The sequence below is a fragment of the Ochotona curzoniae genome, unplaced genomic scaffold, assembly GCF_017591425.1.
Source record: "Ochotona curzoniae isolate NIBS_2020 unplaced genomic scaffold, NIBS_Ocur_1.0 scaffold_1852, whole genome shotgun sequence".
Classification (NCBI taxonomy): domain Eukaryota; kingdom Metazoa; phylum Chordata; class Mammalia; order Lagomorpha; family Ochotonidae; genus Ochotona; species Ochotona curzoniae.
The window spans coordinates 5,775-27,663 of NW_024467087.1; the positions used below are offsets into that span (position 1 = coordinate 5,775).

The window sequence follows — 21,889 nt, forward strand, 5'->3', positions numbered from 1 at the left end:
ACCATTCCCTATCGGACCTCCCACGCAGGATGGAAGAAGCCCAGATGCTTCCTCACAGGATCTAATGTCATCAGAAAAACAGCCAGAAACCCTGAGCAGTCCTCAGAAACAGAAGAACAGTAAACTTCCTTCGGGACCTGGGAGAGGAGCTTTCACTGGTCCTTACTTAGTTCCAATTTTGGGTCCCCACCCTCCCTTGCAATGATCATCAGGGTCACTCTGGAGCTCCCAAAATTAGATCAGATAGACAGAGAGCAAGGAGAAGTGAAGATTTCTCTGCACGCCCCTCCTAAAACTGTTCTGCTCCTCAATCCTTAACATATGGCTTGTTAGGGCCTGGTGCAATAGTGTAGTGGCTAAAGTCCTTGGCTTACACGTGCCCAGGATCCCATATGGTCCCCGGTTCTAGTCCCGGCAGCCCCGCTTCCCATCCAGCTCCCTGCCTGTGGCCTGGGAAAGCAGTGGAGGACGGCCCAAAGCCTTGGGACCCTGCACCTGTGTTGGAGACGCAGGAGAGCCCCTGGCTCCTGGCTTCGGATTGGCCAATCTCCAGAGAAGGCTGGAACTACCTGAACTCCAATCATGTCCAAGTGTGTCTGGGCTCCTGGACTCCGCATGCCACCAGTTGTAGCAGCTGTGTTGGGGATGCTTACTTGCCACAGAGGTGAAAATGTCGTGGGGCCATCACATTGCAGGCCTCTGTGGCAGAGGTGACCACTGGGTAGTCTAGAGCAGAACAGACACTTGAAATCAGCTCTCCTCCTGTAAGAGACAGGAGCAGAGTCTAGGTAGGACGGAGACCCCTGAGGGTCACACCACTCCCACCCTCAGTATTCTCCAGAGAGTAATGTAAACTTTTTTCTTTCCCCCTTCCCCTGACCTGCTCAAACAGATTCACCATCCCAGGCCCATTTCCTTCTCAGAGTGGGTGGGACAAGAAAGCACACTCAACGCCACCAAGGGCTCTGCTCAGTGAGACATTTTCTGAGAGCCACAGCTTTTGTGTTGCTATCAGCCTTTTTTGTCCATGGGTTCCATCAAAACTTGGATTTTTGGAGAGTGCACATCAATTGATAGGAAGAATGATGACTCAATAGTTTGCAGGCTGCCTTAATGAGAAGATGGTAAAACTGTAGACAAATATGTTCTTATGTGCATCTGTGGCACCTCTGAGAGATGCGCAATCATGCTTGCTGACAAGGAGGGGGCAAAGAACCAGGACTGTTCACATGTAAGAAAGGTTCATCACAAGACAATTAAAGTAGTTACATCTATTTTGGGGGCTGACAATATGAGAAAGATCAGAGACCACCAGTGGGCAACAGAGGGAATTAGCTTTAACTCAGTTGAAGAATTCATTTTTTTTAAAGATTTATTTATTTGTTAAAGATTTATTTTATTTTATTTTTTACTTTTTTAAGATTTATTTTAACTGGAAAGTCACATAGAGAGGAGGAGAGACAGAGAAGAAGATCTTCTGTCGATTGGTTCACTCCCCTAGTGGCTGCAACAGCCAGAGCTGCGCCAGTCTGACCAGGAGCCAGGAGCCTCTTCTGGGCCTCTCACACAGGTGCAGGGTCCCAAAGCTTTGGGCTGTCCTTGACTGCTTTCCCAGGCCACAGGCAGGGAACTGGATGGGAAGTGGAGCAGCCAGGACATAAACTGGCACCCATATAGGATCCCAGTACAAACAAGGCAAGGACTTTAGTTCCTAGAGTACCGTGCTGGACCCAGATTTATTTATTTTTATTGGAAAGGCATATTTACAGAAGGAGACAGAAAGATCTTTCATCCACTTATTCACTTGGCAAGTGGCCCAACAGCCAGAGCTGAAGTGATCTGAAGCCAGGAACTTCAATGAGGTCTCCCTCATGAGGGGCAGGGCTCAAGGACCAGGGTCATCTTTTGATGCTTTCCCTTCAGTTTTCTTACTTTGTCCTAGTACCAGTCCCACAAATAGAATTTTCAGAGACTGAGTTTCTGGTCATTGTAACTGTGCAACAATGACTAGGTACCTCAACTGTCTGCAATGATAGTGAAGAGAAGGAAGGACCCTAATGAATACAATATTCTTCATCAAGATGTACTACATCTAGTTCGTGCCAGTGTGTCCTGCAGTGTCTTGCTCCTGAGTCATGGTTATGGAAGTCACTGTGGCACAATGCAGGGCACTATCCATTTTGAGCAGAAGGGAACATGACCCATTGTATTAAAGGGGACACATAACAGAATTGGCTGAAGGTCTGCAAAATTTCATGTCCAGAAGTTTGGAGATGATAATACACAAGGCTGTATGAGTACAGGTCTTCATTCTAATCCTATAACCAAAAACCACAGGGTACCAAAATATTGAGAGGCATGTAGGTGACCTGGTATTTTGAATGCTGGCATGATGGTATTAACTGAAGAGTTTTCTGATCTCGCTCTTGGGAGACACGCACATTACTGGCCCTATGATGGTGGCTCATGAAAAAGAAGATGGCTTGCACAATGGTGGAAATGAAGAACATACAAAGACTAGAAATTCTGGAAACTGCTGGGTTATGGTATAACTGGGACAGCCTCATAAATGTTCCCTACCACATGATCTGAGCCCCAGTAACTCATGTTAGTCTGTTTGCTGCAAAAATGTAGCTTGATGAATATTAAACACCATGATATTAAAAGTTGTAATTTTGGGGCCAGCACAGCTGGTTAAGTCACCACCTGTGATGTCAGCATCCCATAAGCACACTTGTTCAACTCCCAAGTACCAGTTGCTCTGCTTCTGGTCCAGCTCCCTGTTAATGTGCCTGGGGAAAGTAGCAGAAGATGTCCCAGTTACTTAGGCCCCTCCACCCACATCGAGGAAGCACCCACAGGATGCTCCTAGCCACTGCTGCCATCTGGGAAAGGCAGCTTTATAGAGAGAAGGAGAGACAGAAAGATATTCCATCCGCTGGTTCACTCCCCAAGTGGCCACAGTGACTGGGGCTGAGCCCATCTGAAGCTAGGAGCCAGGAACTTCTTCCAGGTCTCCAACATAGTGTACAGGGTCCCAAGACTTTTTATCATCCTCTACTGCTTTTCCAGGCCACCAGCAGGGAACTGGAAGGGAAGTGGATTGCTCACTTTGGCAGCACATATACTAAAATTGGAAGTGGAGCAGCAAGGACACAAACTGGAACCCCTGTGGAATCCCAGTGCATGCAAGGCAAGAATTTAGCCACTGGGACATTGAGCTAGGCCCTAACTATGTGTTTTCTTCCACACAGAGAATGGCTTTCTTAGGAGTAAAGAGAGCACACAGCAGAATACACTGAGTTATTATGCTTTTAAAAAGGAAACCTCAGTATTGACATGTATAATATCTTATCATTTATTATAACCGTGTACATTAATATGGATTAAGCAAGTATGATTAGATACACCAAGCAATAAAAAAGAGAAAAATATAATTCAGCCATTCTTCTTCCTTAAGTCTGCTGATATATGAGCTCTTTTAGACATGTAAGAGGCTGTTTTATAGCAACATCAATTGCATCTAATTTTTGCAAGCTCTTTCAGTGTCTTGCATGCTGGTTCTGAAAACCACCTAAGGACACACTGTACCTGTGAGATGGGCAAAGCAACTTATCTTGGGTCTCTTTACCTACCTTGTAGTCCATCATCTGGGCCTGCACTCATAGGTGGTATCTTTCAACAGAGTGACTTTTCCTTCTCTCTAAATCATTCACTTAACCCCTATGTGTTAGTGCCTACCGTGTGCCAAATTCCATGTTGGGCTAGAGACCAGGGAACAGGTTCATATTCAGTGGGTGTACGTGGAGAAGGATGCCTGGGGGGAGGCCTGATGGGGCAAGATTGCCTGTCAGTTGTTAAGTATGCCCCACACAGTGCTTGGCCTATAGCAAACACTGAATCACAGCTTACTGTTGTGATTACTGCTCCAGAAAAAAACATGGGCTTCAAAGCAATTCAGCAATGGTTTTGCAGGAGACATGCCCGCCTCCCAGAGGCCCAGTGCCTCCCAGAGGCCCAGTGCCTCCCCGGGTTGCGATGAAGATTAACGCCATCCTTCCACGATAATGCGTGTGAGATGTTGTTTCTCGCCCTCCTTAGTCCTTCTAGCACATATACACCCTAGAATCCACTACAGAAGACTTCTGCATAAAACTCAGGCAGTAAGAATTTAGGCTAAAAGCATTAATATGCTATTAAAATTCAAACAGAGATCTCCATTTGGTAAGTAGCCTCCTTATTTATATCCCATAAAATATAAACCTAATTGTGCAAACTTTGTAAAACATATTCATACACCTGCAAGTAAGACTCAAATATGCTGAAACATGGGAAGAAAGCAATTAAAATCAGCCGTGTAACCCAATCAAAAGCAAGTACTTTAAAATTGAAAATTTGAAACACACATGTAGCTGGCTATATAACATATAGCAACAAACTTTTAATCCCTGGTGTCCAGTGCCTGCGATTTACCCAGCAGGGATTGTCGACCTATTCTTCAGAAGCATCAAAGGAGTCAGGAGAAATTGAACCCCTCCCTACCTTTTGCATATGCCTAACCTATCAGGAATGCTAATCTCATTAGAATGTCAATCTGCATAGAAAAACGCCAAGATGGAATTCCTATTCCATCCTTTGATCAAACCTGAAATGAGACTGTGGATGTAAAGTGCTTTCTAAGCTGGAAAAAGTATACACACGAGTAATTATTGTAATGTCATTAAGATATGATAATAGACATAAGCTAATTCAGCTTAACAATAAAATTATGAAGAAATCAAATGCAGGGAAGAAGTGCAGAAACAGGAATCAGCAACTTGGGACAGCTAAACTTGTCCGGAAGTCAGGAGTTTCTGATTAGCATGGAGGGGCTGTAAGAAAACAAGAGACACCGTGAAACTAGAAGCACACATCCAGTCATGGGGCACAGCCTCACAGCCTCATGGCATGCAGCAAGGACAGTCTCTTGGCTTTCCATTGTCATTGCTTCAAGAAAAACATCCTGGTCTTTGGGCACACCTGGGGCAGTGCCCCTGGCCATTAGCATGCCACTTTTTCTTTAGCACTTTTGATAATATGGCCTTGAGGCTTCTTTTACTAAAGTTAAGTGAGCAATGACATGCGAAGCACAACCGCACAGTAGACCTAGATCTAGATCAAATTAGAACCAGTATCCACATGGGATCCCAGCACATGCAATCTGAAGACCTTGGGAAAAGTCACTATTGCACCCTAAATTGACTAGCAATTTCTTCAAGCCTTTACCTTTTCTAAGTGTATAATTTGACACAAAATGGGGCTACCCACAGAGGCCTGGCCAGCCTCAGAAGCCAGTTGGAGGGCTCAGCTGAGGTGCTAGGTAGAAGTACTTCTTGAGTGAAAGAGTGATAATTCCTACAATTGCAGAGTCCCTGGTGGGAAGGGGGAGGAGGGGAGTTGGAGACCCAGGAACATTTCTCCTCCCTAATGAGTTTCTTGATTGCTTACCCATCAGGTGCCAGCATTGTGCTAGAAGAGCTTCTCATAACACTTCCCACAGTGGATGGTGTCATGGTGAACAAAGATCTGATCCAGGAGGTCACCCATCGGTTTACTGCAAATCCCACACTGAAAAGCAAAGTTGAACGTCAATGTGCAAATGGAAGCAGCAATGAATGAGTGGATTAGGAAGATGAGTAGGCATATGCCATGAGCTGACAGCACACCCTAGTCTTCCTGATCAAAAAAAAAAAAAAATGTTAAGAAACAAGATCAAAATTTGAACTTAAAAATCAAGACAAAATAACAACTTAAAAACCTCACAGAAACTACCTGGAACTGGTTTTCGAGTACAGCCTGGGTTTGACTCCACTACTTAGTAACCTTGGATTCAGAGACACAAGCCACATGGAGCACTCCGTCAAGCACCAGGTATAAGATAAATGGCTCAGGAAGTGTTGGCAGTCACTCTTGTTATAGAAGGCATACATGATTACTCTTAGGACTAATGGAAGCTAACGGGAAAGTCACACTAAAGGAAAGGCTATTTTAGCAATCCAGCCCCTCCAATCTTAGGACTTTCACATTTGCCTCCCCAGGAATGCCACCAGTGGACATGTCCTGCCCCCCGACACACACACACGGCTGGGAGGTGGGGCCATGGGGTCTGTGGACAGTCTTGAATAAAAGGAGCACAGGAATATCTGTGTGTCAGGATCTCCAGCCCTCTCTGTGCCTCACACTGAGCTCTCAGGGTGTCAAGAAGGCCAGAAAATGGATGCCAGGCTCCTCTGGGTCCCTTGTGATAACTTTTACCACAGCAAGATGCATGCATTCTTTTTATGTATTTTTAGAAGATTTATTTTATTTTTATTGGAAAGTCAGAAATACAGAGAGCAGGAGAGACAGAGAGTAAGATCTATCTGATGATTCACTCCACAAGTGGCCACAACAGCCAGAATTGCACCAACCTGAAGCCAGGAGCCCAGAGCCTCTTCCAGGTTTCCCACATGGATGCAGGGTCCCAAGGCTTTGGGCCGTCCTCCACTGCTTTCCCAGGCTACAAGCAGGGAATGGGATGGGAAATGGGCTGCTGGATTTGAACCAGTATCCATATGGGATCCTGGCGCATGCAAGGCAAGGACTTTAGCTGCTAGGCTACTGTGCCCAGCCCCTTTTTATGTATTTGAAAAGCAAAGCAAATTGAGTGAGCAAAAAAGATGCAGTGTGGGTGGAGAGAGGAAGATCTTCAGTTTGCTGGCTCACTCTCCAAATGTTCTCAACATCCAGGGTTGGGTCAAGCTGAAACCAGGAGGCGAAACTCTGTTCATGTCTCATATAGGAGGGGTGAGCAGGGACCCACCTACTCGAGCCATCACCTGCTGCCTTCCAGAGGGTGCACATTAGCAGGAAGCTGAATTGCATGTGGAGGTGGGATTCAATTCCAGGCACTCTGACATGGGATGTGGCATGCTAAGTTGCAGCTTAACTCACTATGCCATGACACATATACCTCCTAGCACTTTCATTTCTTACTGTAAATTAATGAGCTCTCTGACTCATGTGTTAGTAACTCTATCACGTTAGTTATTGTGACCCAGTAATTGAACCTGCACATGGTAGGCTTATGTGCTGATCCATTTATGGAGTCACTTCTAGATGCACAAAAATCAAAAGCATATGGATTTGCAAAGTATTATATGTGGTGAAGAATTAGGACCCCAAAAGGTTGCTATGATGCTACAGCCATGGAAGTCTCCTTTCTTCCTAAGTGTAATAATACAAAAAGTTATGCCAGCCTAATAAAGGTGAGAAAAATCTGCAACTAAGATAACTGAAGAAACATTTTACCCAGGTACACTGGAGCAACATGGCACCCTTCACTGGAAAGTAGCAGAATGTAGCTGAGATATCACTGGCTTTGATGTCATAATCTGGGACACACACCCTGGGCTCTCCCATTCCTTATGTGAGTCCCCATCAGTAAGCTTGAAATCACTGACTTTGAAGGCTGATGATATGGCACAGTAGGCTAAGCTTCAACCTGTGGCACCAGCATCCCATATGAGGACTAGTTTGGGTCCCAGCTGTTCCATTTCCCATACAACTCCCTGCTTAAGGATTGTGAAAACAGCAGAATATGGTCTGGTCCAGGTCCTTGGGCCCCTGCACCAATGTAGAAGATCTGGAAGCAGCTCCGGGCTCCTAGCTTTGGATCCGGCGATGTGGCTATCTGGGCAGTTAACCAGTAGGTGGGAGATACCTCTCTCTGTCCCTGTCTCTTTGTCTCTCTGTCTCTCTGTCTCTCTCTGTATGTGTGTGTCCTCTCTGTAGCTCTGTCTCACCAAATAAAATTAAATTAATATTTTAAAAAGATTCCTGAGTTTCCGGCCAACTCCTCTTGCAGGCCCCAGCCTCCTATTCCCACATGACGGGATAGATGGAAGATACCAGCTGCCTTTGCCCAGCATTCAGCTCACGCTCCCTTCACCGTTAATTTCAGACTGCTCTTCCTCACAAAGTCTTTGCATGGCTGCTACCCACTCTGAGTTCCCCAGATGCACTTAAGCATCAGGATTCCCCAACTTAGTGTTTCATAGGCATGCTCTATAATTAAGAATATAGCTCACAGGTCTGCAAAAGCTTCTAGGATTTCTCCTGTGAATCAACTAATAAAAGGAAAAAGATTCCCTGTCACATCACCTATCATGGTTTTTAGAGTGCATAAAATGGCCCTCTACAAAAACATAACTGGCCCTCAAATGATACCCTCTTACCCTGTCTTCTAAAAAATAAATCTATTTATTTGTTTGTTTATTTATTTGGCAGAATTACAGAGAGAAAATAAGAGAGACAATGTGATAGATCTTTCATCTGCTGGTTCTCTCCCCAAATATTTCTAAGGCTGGAGCTAGGCCAGCCAAAGCCAGGAGTCAAGAGCTTCTTCCCGATTTCCCACATGAGTGCAGAAGCCCAAACACTTGGGCTATTCTCTGTTGCTTTCTCTGGTGTATTTGCAGAGAGCTGGACTTGAAGCACAACAGCCAGGACTTCAATCACAGCCCCCGTGGAATGCTGGCATCACAGGTAGCAGCTTAACGCATTATAGCACAGCACTGTCCCCAACTATCTTCTCCCTTCTTATCATAATGTTTTACTCTTCCTTCACACTTAGCCTCACTCTCACTCAGCTGGCCAAGTTCCTACCCTAGTAAATGCAAGCCATAGCCATACCCCTCTGCTGCTTCCCTCCCAGCACTGAGAAGTCTGAAGAATACCACATACCCCTGCTTCCCAGTCCCAGTAGGAATTCACGAACACTCACCCCCAAATGGGAACTTCACAGTGTCCAGTTTCCTCTGGCCCACCCACCTTCACACTCTCAGAGGCAGTACTTCATATTCTCACCTCAAACTTCCCTCTCTTCCCAATTGCACTGAACAAGAAAACAGAGCAATGGTCTAGCAGTTAAATCGTCATCTTGCAGGCGCCAGGATCCCATATGTGCACCGGTTCTAATCCTGGCAGCCCCGCTTCCCATCCAGCTCCCTGCCTGTGGCCTGGGAAAGCAGTGGAGGACGGCCCAAAGCCTTGGGACCCTGCACCCATGTGGGAGACCTGGAAAAAGCTCCTGGCTTCAGATTGGCTCAGCTCCGGCCATTGCAGCCACTTGGAGAATGAACCAGCGAATAGGATCTCTCTCTCTCTCTCTCTCTCTCTCTCTCTCTCTCTCTCTCTCTCTCTCTCTCTCTCTTTCCCTCTCTCCTTCTTGCTATAAATCTGCCTTTCAAAAAAAAAAGACAAAATATATCTTTAAAAAAAGTAACAGAGGCAACTACTAAAAACATTGCTCATTTTTTATGACCAATCAGAACCTTCCCTGTACACAATCTACACACCCAGTGCCTCCTGTCCCTGCTACATGCGAACTAGCAAATGCCATGTGTGCTGTATAAGGTCACTGTGGTCCTGCACTGTCAGTTTGTCACTGGATCAAAACCATCAGCCTGAATACATGCTGCAGTATCTTTCCCGACCCCGCACTATCCACTTATTATGCTTTACTAGAAGGTTGTCCAGAGCCGCTCGCTTCATGTCCACACATCCCAGGGTCTCTGAAATCCACTCCAGCCAGACTTTGGTCACCACTGCTCCACCAAGACTGTGCTTACTGAGCTCAGTGACCACCATGCTGCAAAAATTTAGCAGTCATTTTCCAGACCTCATCCTGTAGGATCTCTTGGCAACCATAGAGTAGTCTCAGGATGACTACTGCAGCCTTCTGAAGAAATTATACCACTGGGCTTCTGCAGCAGCACCCTCTCCATGACTTTCAGATTCCTGTGTAGACTTCTCTTGTCCTTCCCAATCTCAAGATGCTAGAAAGGGCATAAGACTCACTCAGCCCTCCTCTCCACCTTCTCACAGCCTAAATGAAGTCATCTCTCCCCGCCCCCACCCAATATTTTTGGGAAATGCACCCAGAGAACTCCAACCCCTGGACTCTCCCTGGGGGCCAAATTCACACATACAACTTGCTATGTGACCTCCACACTTGGCTCTCCCCAAGGCATCTCTTGAAAATATGCCCAAGTCTGCTCCCCTTTAGCTTCTTTCAGAGCAGCAAATCCCATCACTATTTTTCACTTGATGGCTTAAGCCCTAAACCATGGGAGCACCTTTCATTTCATTCATTCTCTTATTGCCCACAATCTGTCACCATTATTTTCAAAAACTTCTCCCCATCCAGCCATTTTGGCCCCACTACCGCTGATTCCCTAGTCGCATGACCTTTTCTCTAGCCAGATCTACTGGAACAGCCTGCTCACTCGTGCCACTATCTCTCCTTATTAAAGGAATCCTTTCTTTAATAAGCGTGAATCAGATCTCACTATTCTCCTAGTAGGTTCTAGTTGTGTTTGAAGTAAAACCTAAGCTCTGTGCCCTCCAAACCCTACATGATAAACCCAGGTATCTCTAAGCTTGTTTCTGATCATTCACCCTCCTCACTAAGGTCATTTCACTCACAATGGTCTATGCTGATGTTTTGAGCCTGTGTACTTGCTAGCTGTGTTGGGAACAGCCTTTCCCTAGAAATCAGCTTTTCTCTCCCGTTCTAGACACATGAAATCACCAAATACTCATTACCCTCCTTGAACTTGAGAGTGCATTAACCTCCCACATCTATGAAGCCTCCATGGTCATGTGCAAGCGTACAGAGAGACCAAGCCTCTCCTACAGTCTGAGTCTGGGACTTACCTTGAAGCAGTACTCGTGGCAGCAGATACCAAGGTGCTCGAGCGTAATCTTGGGACAGTCTTGGATCTCCTGACTGCAGTAAGTACAGATCCCTCCAGTTATTCTGCAAAATGAAAACCAAAACCCAGCAGTGAGGCAGGCCCACAGCTTTCTGCTATGACACAGCCAGATAAGGAGTGCCATCAGGATCCCCAGTCTATCATTTTTGTGGTGTGCCACTAGCAGCAGAACTGTGGTTCAGATTGGTTCTCAGTCTGATGTCAACTTTTGCACCATTTCCAAAATGAGGCATGAATCTTTGCTCCGGTCATTATACATAGTACACAGGAGTATTTTGACCTGGCCTTATTCAAGGCAACTTGTCTCCTGACCCCCTGCCTAGCATCTTTGCCAGTGTCTGCTCCCTTTAGATCAGAAAACCAAGGTCCTCTCCCTCAGGAGATATGCCCTTGTATGTTTTATCTAGTCCCCTGTTTTTTCTATTTTTTTAAAGATTTATTTTATTTTTATTGGAAAGTCAGATATACAGAGAGGAGGAGAGACAGAGAGGAAGATCTTCCATCTGATGATTCACTCCCCAAGTGACCACAACGGCTGGTGCTATGCCGATCCAAAGCCAGAATCCAGGAACTTCCTCCAGGTCTCCCACGCGGGTGCAGGGTCCCAAGGCTTTGGGCCGTGCTTTTCCAGGCCACAAGCAGGGAGCTGGATGGGAAGTGGAGCTGCCGGGTTTTGAACCGGTGCCCATATGGGATCCCAGCACGTTAAAGGCGAGGACTTTAGTCGCTAGGTCACCGTGCCAGGCCCTAGTCCCCTGTTTTTAACAGCCCTCTCTTCATGCCTGGGACATTAAGCCCTGCCCTCTCTGCTCCTATATTCTTGGACCCACACTGCCCTAATGCCACCTAGATAGCCTGCTCAGATTTGATGCTGAAATTCTGGGTTGAGCATCTCTCCACTTCTGAGGTTTCTGCTTTTGTCTCTGAGAATCAACTCTGCTTATCCCCATCAGATAGCAGCTTCTCATAGCACCTGCTTGCCCTGACCCTACAGGCTAAATCAGTGATACCATCTTCCAGTTGAATGAATCTGTTTATAATAGGAGCAGCAATGGTGTAACCAATCTGATTACCATAGGCATCTGGGGTTCATCCCTGCCATCCTCATGCTGACCCAGAATTCACTCTCTCAACAGCAATATTGCTAAGGGTGGGCATGTACTGAGGTGATGAAATCACTGTTTGGGATGCCTGCATTCCATATTGAAGTGCCTGGTTCAAGTCCCAGTCTCACTGATTCTGATCCAGTGTCCTGCTAATGCAAACCCCAGAAGGCAGCAGGTAATGGCTTAAATATCTGAGTGCCTGCCACCCATGTGGGTGATTCAGATGGAGTTCCTGGTTTTGGGTTTCAGCCTGGCCTATCCCTGGCTGTTCTAGCCATTTGGGTAATGAACTACTGAATGTATGATTTCTCTCTCTCTCTCTCTCTCTTTCTCTGTGTCCTCTAATAAAAATGTTTAAAAATCAGTACCTTTGAAAACCTGTCCTGTCACACACACACACACACACACACACACACACACACACAATACTCCCACATTCAGTCCAACTCTGTCTCAAATCTCTTAGCATGATCCATTGGAGCTCAGCTATTTTTGTGCACATAATATATGCATGCAAGTGCATCCTTTTTTAAAAATGATCTTTAAAAATCATTTAAAAGGCAGAGGGAGAGAGAGAGAAATGGAGGGATACACATATAAAGATCTTCCATCTGTTAATTTACTCTCCAAATGACCTCAATGGCCAGGAGCCAGGAACTTCTTCCAGGTTTCCCATTTGGGTGCAGGACCCAAGCACGTGGTCCATTCTGCTGGTTTTCCAGTTGCATTAGCTGGCAGCTGGATCAGAAGTAGAGCAGATAGGACTCAAACTGATGCCCATATAGGATTCCAGCCTAAGCAGAGATTGTGGAAGTTGTGTATACAAGGACCCACATTGCTCAGGGAAGGGCAATCAACTATCTGAGAGGTAGTCAAAACTGCTAATGTACACTGCCGAGAAGGGGTAAGCCAGGATATCTACCCAGATCCTAGTTCCTTCTGAAAAGTATGCTTATAGTTAAACAAAATGGCCTAAGAATTCCTCATTACATTACAAATAAAGTCCACTTTAAAAGAAACATTTTGATGGAATGTTTAGTTCAATTGCACAATGAATTTAGTCATGGGAGTCTGATCATTAATTACAAAACTTTTTGAAGATTTATGTATTTGAATTGCAGAGTGGCAGAAAGAAACAGAGATCTCCCATCTGCTGGCTCACTTCCTAAATGGCAACATCAGCTGGGGATAAGCCAGGCTGAAATCAGGAGCACCATCTGAGTTCCCACATGGGCAGTGGAGCCCAAACACTTGGGCTGTCCTCTGCTGCCTGGGAAAGCAGCAGAGGGTGTCTTGAATGCTTGAGCTTCTATACCCATGTGAGAGACCCAGATGAAGCCTCTGGCTTCTGGCTTTGGCGTCACCTAATTGCAGTCATTATGACCATCCAGGGAGCAAACTACTGGATGTAAGATCTCTCCCTCTGTTTCTGTAACCTGAGCTTTCAGATAGCTAAACATATCTTTCAACAACAACAACAACAAAATGGGTAGAAAAAAAGGTGGCATTATAAATGGAGTACGAGATGAGTTAACCATAAACGGACAACCCAAAAGTACCCTACCATGCATAAATCACACCAATATATAATTGCATTACACACTCACTCAACAATTACCTGGAACCAATCTTGAACCAGATTACACAAGATACTGGTGACACAGGAGTGAGGACAATATGGAGCCCAGCAAAAGGTCATGCCATGGATGTCCTGAGACTTGCTCTTACCTGCCATAGCGTGAAGATGCCTGCTTTCCAGAAGACAGTTCGCTCGCATCCATGTACTCCTTCACGAAGACCACTCCTTGGCTGTGGAAGGAGCACAGCAGAACAGAAAGAGATATACTACAGGAACGCATGGGACCGGGCCTAGCCCACAGGAAGGGTCCAGGACTGAGGGAAGTTGTCAGAAACAACTTGAAGATGCTCTTGAGGAGGCCTAGGGCGGATGTCCACTTGTTTGGAGAGTCCTAGAAAAAGGTATCTTCTTTTTCCTCTCTCTAAGCCTAGGATGTCCTCCTGTCCTATACCCTGGACTGCTGCCCTCATTCTCTGGTGCCTTCCCCAAAGGCCTGAAAAAAATAGGGAGTTTACACCAGAGGCATTAAGATTGCACTCTGTGGCTCCTTGGCTAATAAGCTGCAGGGAGTTGAGGGGGCAATACAAGGAAGTTAAGTTATTTACCTCTAAGGAGGACTAGGGAACACCTCTAGTAAGAAAACACTTCCCAAGAAGCCAGATATCCCTTCTTACATGGCTGACTTGGAGTCTGGTTCACTGGGAGGAGCTGGCACATAAAAATATGGCTGCTCACAAGTGTCAGGGGTGGTAAAAGAGACCAGGCAACTTGAAGGGCTTTGCATTCTGTGGGGGAATGGAGAGGGGTTTGGGCTAAAATGGATAACTGACCTCTTACAGAGCCAAGCTGGATTTGGGGTTCTAATCCCAAACCTGCACCTTGAAGGCATTTCAAAGAATGCCAGTGTTTGGGGAATGATGCCTACCATGATCAACTCATGGAATGTGAGAAAACCTATGCTAGGCGTGTAGAAACGTAGTTCAAGGCACAGCACCTGTCAGTGGTCAGATCCCAAACTTGCCATATCGGCTGAGAACTCTGGACTGCAGCCAGACCTCGGCCTCTGCAACTCCACTTGAGTGCAGTTACAGAGCAGCCAGCAATAAAGAAGCACAGCCTTGCTCACTTCCTCACTGGATAGGACAGTGCCTTACTAAGACCAGCCTCCTGAACTCCCACTTTGCAGTGAACACTCTGAAGAAGGCAAGGCCAAGGGCAGAGGGCTAAATGAATGCACATGTTGGTGAAATGGGACGTTGGATGAGCACATTCTGGAAGGCAGGTGCTACCACCAGAGCAGGAAATGGACAGGTCCATGACTTAGTTATAACATTCAGGTGCTGGCTTGGAAACTGCCCTCTGAGGCATCTTACAAAGCCTTTCTTTGGCCGAGTCTTCCACTGGCATTCATGTGCCTCCCCCAGCCACAAACCCTATACCCTAAGATCCTACAGCTGCCCATTCTGTCAGTCCACCCCTCTGTACTTCCCAGCTCACATCTGCCCAACCTTTCACATTCTCAGGCCTGCACTAGGAACAATTAACTTAGCTCTGTGATGATTCAAGCTTCATCTTTTCCTTCACTCTCTTGCCAGAGCCTCCAGCACCCAAGACACTAGCTAGTTTATGAGTGAGGAGGGAGAAGAGAAGAACAATTTATGACCCAGAAGCCACCTGGCTCCCTGCCTCATAGTGTTAATCTACGTCCTATCACATGCAGCTCAAGCACGAGCTGTAATGAGTGCCGTGAAGCCCACCTGGACATCCTACACTCTCTCAGTCCTTTACAGACAAAATTATTTCTTGCTCTGGGAAGGCTGGCCTGAGGATCTACCCCCTACCTCCACCATGTGCTAGGTAGACAGCTTGCCTCCACCCACTCAATCACCACTTGTCTATTGCTGTACTACCCTATGATTCTGACAGATACCATGGGGCTTCAGAGAAGCCCCCCAGGAACCTGGAGAGACAGAACAGGAGTTGCAGAGCCAAGGAACAAGAGCAGCGATTTTTGAGAGGAAGGCGATGGGAACCTGGCAAGGGTCGGGCATCCTCAGATCCACATCCAGCTGGTGAGTCCAGGGAGAGCAGAACTGCAAGGGTGCAGGAGGAAACCCCCAGGGTTGCAGTGAGAATAAAGAAGCCCTCTGATAACCCTTTTCCCTTGTGTGCTAACATCCCACCTCCTTCCTAATGACCTCTTCTTCCTCACCTGCCAGACCCTATGAAACTCAGCCCCTGCCGCCTCCTCAGCTCAGCTCCCAGCCTCGGCCTGGGTTCCTCTCTATCACAGCACCCACGGTTTTCTGTTCTCACGCAGTTTCCATAGTTCAGTGGCTAACAATACAGGTACTGGGCTCTGACTCTCCAGGCTCTAACCCCTGGTGGGCCACTTCCTGGAACCCAGAGATATCAAGAGGCAGGTAAGGGAACATCATCACCAGAACAACAAAAGGCCTATCAGGAAGTGTCAGAGATGCAGGAATCCTGCCAAGCTGTACTGATGCAAAGTGGGCTCCAGGGATCAAGACTGAATCTGAGAGCCAGAAAGTCACATCATGGAGTTGGAGGTGAAGTGCATCAGGCAGAGATGGGACACATGTCAGCAAGTGCAGACATTCTCTCTTCCAGCCTGGTCTGCTCACATAAACACACAGCCGCACAGCCCTCACAGAGACTACACTGGATCTGATCCAACAACTCCAACTGTCTCTAAATAAAGCTATCTTTAAGGTGCTTTTACATATTCATTTATAAAAGATTCATTTTTTATTTGAAAGGCACATTTTGCAAAGAAAAGGAGAAATAGTGAGAAATAGTGAGATCTCCCATCCACTGGTTCACTCCCCAAATGGCTGGAGCTGAGCCAGTCCAAAACCAAGAACCAGAAACTTCTTCCAGATCTCCCACATGGATACAAGGTCCCAAGGACTTAGGCTGCCCTTTACTGGTTTCCCAGGCCATAAACAAGGACCTGGATTGGCAAGTGGAGCAGACGGGACATGAAACAGCACCCATAGTACATGCTGGCACCACAGGTAGCAGATTGCAGATGAGACCACATGTTACCTTTGCAGATGAGAATTGATGGAATGGTTCAATATCATGCAGTTTTATGCGTAACTTGCTTGTGAAAATACATTTTCAAGGACAGCATTGTGGCATAGCAAATAAAGCTGCCACTTGCAACACCAGCATCCGGTACTGGCATTGGTTCAAGTGCTGACTATTCCACTTCCAATCTGGATGGAAATCAGTGGGGGATGTCCATGGTCCATGTCCAATGGACCCATACACCCGCTTGTGAGAGCTGGAAGACGCTCTTGGCTTTGCTTGGTACCACCCTGGCTACTGTAGCCATTTGGGGAGTGAACAAGTGGATGGAAAAGAATCAATCCACCGCTCCCTCTCTTCCTGTCAAATAAATAAATAGTTGTTTTCAAACTAGATTTTCAAAACTCAGGTATTTTAAGATGTGATCCACGATCAGACAAATTTGTTAGGTTTCAAATTGGAAATTTTGCACAGGTACAATAAATATTTGATTTGGTGGGGATGGGCCCCAGAAAACACATTACAGGACTGTAATGCTGCCAGGCCCTTCTCGGCCCCTTGCTCTCACCCCTGCTTCCTCAGCTACTGCTGCCAGTTTCTTGTAACCACAGCCCAACTGTGGTGGCGGTGAATCACTGGCCAGACGCTGCTCTTGCACAGCTCTCCAGTCACGGTGGCAGCAGAAGCATTCACCAGCGCCTTGTGATGTCAGCGCTCAGAGGCCACAAAAATGCACTTCCCTCGAAGCATGGGCTCTTCCCTTTCCCTGGGCCACGCATGGGCTCACAGACTTGATGCAATGCCCACAGCTGAAACTTAACTCAGACCTGTGGCTCTTTATAACACTCATGCCTGCGGAGGCCAGTGGGCATGCCTAGAGCCTGTGGGCTTGTCCTGCCTCGCAGCCACTGGTGGAAAACCCGGTCTCCTTGAGACAGGAGCACAGCGCCCCTTGGCCCTTACCTGCTGGCACAGCCCTCAGGTGCAGGCAGCTTGTCGGGCGCTCCGGGGCTCTGCTGCTCCAGCATGCTGGGCTGGACCGCCGGCTGAGTGGCTGCAGCTGTGTCTCCCTGGCCACTTCCCAGAGCTGCAGGTTGCTCCTGCCCATCTTCTGCCACCTGGCTGGCCGCGCTGCTCTCTGCACCACCAGCCACAGCGCTGAGGAAGAATGAACACACGTGTGCAGACTGCGCCCGGGACTGGCCGCAGCCACCCATCGCACAGCGGCTGCCACCGCCCAGAGGCCCGGGGCGACTTGCATTCCTGGCGCTGAGCCACAGAGCCAAGCTGTGGGCTCCACCGCGGGGAAGCCGTTCCGTGGTGTGCTCTGTGCTTGCCGAAAAAGGCAAAGCACACTTGACGACGTCAATGAATGTTAAAAGCCACTCTTCCCTTAGCTGGGGAAACAGTGGACTTCTTTTCTATAACCCCTCACTCCCCGCCCACTGCCAGCCCCTCCTCCAATCGTCATGCAGCTCCAGTGCACCTGCCCAGTTAAAAAGACCTCAGTTCTCCAGTGCTGTACAAATTCTGACAACTTAGCCCGGCGCAGAAGGCGCCTCCCTGTGTGGTTTCTCCCTCGCCTAGAAGAGAGAGCTGCGCAGCAAGTCTATGGTGGTGGCTACATTTTCTACATTTCAAAGATGCCACCAGATCCCCAAATTCGCAGGGCGGGGCCGAGAGGAGCAGTCGATGATCATTTGTGATCCTCGCTCACCACCTGGCGGTCGCTGTGAGCAAAACAGCAGAAGAAGCGAAGTCGAGGCCCATCACGCCCGGCATAACCATTTTGTTTGTTGATGGTCTAGTTTCTCAGCGGGCAAGGCGGTCCTAGCTGATGGTTGTAGCAAATGGCGGCGTGCGCAGGCGCAGTAACGATGGTCTTAAGCTGTGCTAGGCACGCAGTATCCCGCCGTGTGTATGCAGTCGCTGATACACAAGCTTTGTTGTGGACGCATTGTTGCCCGAGTTAGAATGTCATCTTTTTTGTTTTCAGATAGAGAATATTGCTATGAATTTATGTCATTTTCATCTCAGTTTTACAGATGACAAAACTGGGTTGTGGACCACTTGCAGTTAACACGTGGCAGAGCAGAACTTCCCTTTTTGCCCTCCTCCCCATTGCTAAACTTGATCCGTGACCGTCTCTGCACTTAGGGTGTCACTAAGTACCATCTAGGATGTTATCTAAGTAGAGACAATAGTAGCGTGGAAACAGGGGCGAGAGTTTATCAGCTAAACATCCCATTTAAAATAGTGGCTAAAGTCCTTGCCTTGCATGCCTCTGGATCCCATACGGGCACCTGTTCATGTCCCAGCTGCTCCACTTCCCATCCAGCTCCCTGCCTGTGGCCTAGGAAAGCAGCAAAGGATGGCTCAAAGCCTTGGGACCCTGCACCCATGTTGGAGACTGTGAAGAGGCTCCTGGCTTTGGATTGGCTCAGCTGCAGTTCTTGCGGCTACTGAGGGAATGAACCAGTAGACAGAAGCTCTTTCTGTCTCCTTCTCTCTGTAAATCTCACTTTCCAATAAAAATAAATCCTTTAAAACAAATACTTAGGACCCAGTGCCATAGCTTGGTGGCTAAAGTTCTTTGATCGTGCCAGGATCCCATATGGGCGCAGTTCTAATCCTGGTGGCCCTGCTTCTCATCCAGCTCCCTGCCTGTGGCCTGGGAAAGCAGTGGAGGACGGCCCAAAGCCTTGGAACCTGCACCCACATGGGAAACCCGGAAGAGGCTCCTGGCTCCCAGCTTCGAATCGGCTCAGCTCTGGCTATTGTGGCCACTTGGGGAGTGAACCAGCAGATGGAAGATCTCTCTTTCTGAACTCTACCTTTCCCCCACATCTGGAACCCTAGTTGTTTGCAAAGAGCTGCCTACCTTTATTTACTCTTTTATCTGAGTTTTACCATTTAATATTTCTTAGACGCTGTCAGTGCTTTTCCAGCTCCCTGGCTGTACAGTGGGTCACATTTAGCATGCAGAGGGAGGAACACCACTTTGCAGCCGAGATGCAGCCCTTGCCAACCCCCCCAAAAACAAAAACAAACAAAACAAAACAAAAAACAAAAACCAAGCAAACCCGGTCTCCTTGAGACAGGAGCACAGCGCCCCTTGGCCCTTACCTGCTGGCACAGCCCTCAGGTGCAGGCAGCTTGTCGGGCGCTCCGGGGCTCTGCTGCTCCAGCATGCTGGGCTGGACCGCCGGCTGAGTGGCTGCAGCTGTGTCTCCCTGGCCACTTCCCAGAGCTGCAGGTTGCTCCTGCCCATCTTCTGCCACCTGGCTGGCCGCGCTGCTCTCTGCACCACCAGCCACAGCGCTGAGGAAGAATGAACACACGTGTGCAGACTGCGCCCGGGACTGGCCGCAGCCACCCATCGCACAGCAGCTGCCACCGCCCAGAGGCCCGGGGCGACTTGCACTCCTGGCGCTGAGCCACAGAGCCAAGCTGTGGGCTCCACCGCGGGGAAGCCGTTTGGGTCCTCTTCAGAGAACTCCAGTGCCACTGCTGTCTGCTTGCTGAGGAACACCAGGCAGCCCCTATGTGTGATAGCGGCAACTCAACTCGCCTGTGAAGCCAGCAAGGAGAGAGTAGCTGTTTGGGGGTCTTTCCTGGCCTCACAGCATGCCTGCACTGCACTCTCCCATCACCATCCCCAAACTCTGAGCATCCCTGGGCCCTACCAGGACTGCAGGCCAGTGGAGGTGACCCTCCCCAGGAAGTAGAGGACAAACGCCGCCCCGTGCTGCCTCTCCCTCTGCCTGTGACACACAGAGAAGGCATTCTGACGTCGCTGTGCCTAGAATTGGATCAGAGTTCTGTCCTACCCCAGGTCGCGAGGCCACTGCTGGTACCTGAGAAAGAGCAGTACATTCCCACCGCTCCGTTGCAGCCTGACAAGGAAAACAGCTGCCTACGCTTTAGAGGGGAAGTCCGGCCTTCTTCACTTACACAGCTGGATCTTGACATTGACCCAGCACTCTGTGAGAGCAAATGTCTTACATGCTTTATATGTAAGCCCGTTTAAAGCTAACAGCAACCCTCCTGGGCACGGGCTACGAGTCCCACTATTCCACACACCAAGAAATCAAAGCCCAGTGAAAATGAGAAGCCACAATTAGTAACAGAACTTGAATTTGAACTCCAGCACCAGTCTTCGCTATCAGGCACTGTATTACACTGCTTGGCTCTGTGCACGTGATAAAGCAAGGCTAAATCAGTGTAAAGATGAATCCCTGAAGGTTGAATCACTTAAAATAAAACTGCCTTACAACCTGGCGAGACTAAGTTTCTAGGGCTCCACGGGACTTTACTCTCCGTGTCCTCTGGCATTGCTGTCACAGCTGCTCACCACAGTGATGCAGGGGAAATCGTGGCTGCAGGCTCCAGTTTCCCTCCCTGCATCCCACACCTTGTGCTCCTGCACAGATGTGAAGACCAGCACTCAAGTCACATCAGCTCTAAGGCCCCCGGACAAACTAGCAACGCAGAAGTCTCCTTCAACTCCTTACAGGCAATGTGCTGTTCTGCAGCCAGGGCCTGGGTGACCGGCGACTTCCACTCACAGTCATCCCAAGGTCAGCAGCACCGCCTCAGCTCTTTATGCCTTGAAGGGAGAAGACTAATACAGAATCCTCAGGGAGGGGCCGCGATACGCGGCTAGGCCCATTTGTGGTCCTGGCGCGCCACCTAGCGTCCGTTATGTGTACGGCCGCCGGAGAAGATGGCTGTGGCGGATCTCATTCTGCACCGCCATTTCGCTTAGCGAAAGGTCGCATTTCTCCAGAATCACTGCGGCCAGAGCTCGTGCAGGCAGGACATGGCGGCGTGCGCAAGCGCACTCCCGACAGCCGTACGCTGGTTTGGGCGTCTGTGATCCTGGCAACTACAGCCTCAGGCTGGCCAAGGCGCAGACGCGGTTATGGTCGCCCGAGATGGCACTGATCCGCGCTGCCGCACACGTTGCACAGGTTTCGTATACGCTGCCCAGACCGCTGGAGGCCATTGGGAGCTCTCTTCCTGAACAGATCGTGAACCCTGCAGAGCAGGAACATTGAGACCTGTAATTGCGTGTGTGTGTGTGCGTGTGCGTGTGTGTGTGTGTGTGTGTGTAGGCAGGAGAGGGGCATCACTGGGTGGTCTGGTAGGCTTTTCAGCAGATCCCTGGGCTGTATGTACCCTTTAGAATCCAGCAGTACTTTCCCCTTCCAGTTGTGACTACTAACAAAGTCACCAGATACTGTTAGCTATGCCCCAGGGGAGGGAGCAAGCCTGCAAGACGCCCCTGGTTCAAACCCATTACCCTAAAACAATGGCTCTTGAAAAAAAAATGAGGAGCTTTTAAAGAGACA

The 21,889-nt window shown here is 48.3% G+C and overlaps 1 protein-coding gene across 1 annotated transcript in view; it reads right to left on the reverse strand.

The window, feature by feature from the left end:
• Positions 1-3,343: 3,343 nt before the first annotated feature.
• The window catches only part of ZNF185 (zinc finger protein 185 with LIM domain), a 40,992-nt gene continuing 22,446 nt past the window's right edge, over positions 3,344-21,889 (reverse strand). The window contains exons 14-20 of the mRNA XM_041000034.1: positions 19,662-19,856; positions 17,499-17,867; positions 14,156-14,266; positions 13,631-13,711; positions 10,738-10,840; positions 5,488-5,607; positions 3,344-4,871 (exon numbers count right to left, since the gene is read on the reverse strand). Coding sequence (XP_040855968.1) covers positions 5,509-5,607; positions 10,738-10,840; positions 13,631-13,711; positions 14,156-14,266; positions 17,499-17,867; positions 19,662-19,856 — 958 coding nt within the window. The 3' untranslated portion in view covers positions 3,344-4,871; positions 5,488-5,508. The remainder of the gene's footprint in view (positions 4,872-5,487; positions 5,608-10,737; positions 10,841-13,630; positions 13,712-14,155; positions 14,267-17,498; positions 17,868-19,661; positions 19,857-21,889) is intronic.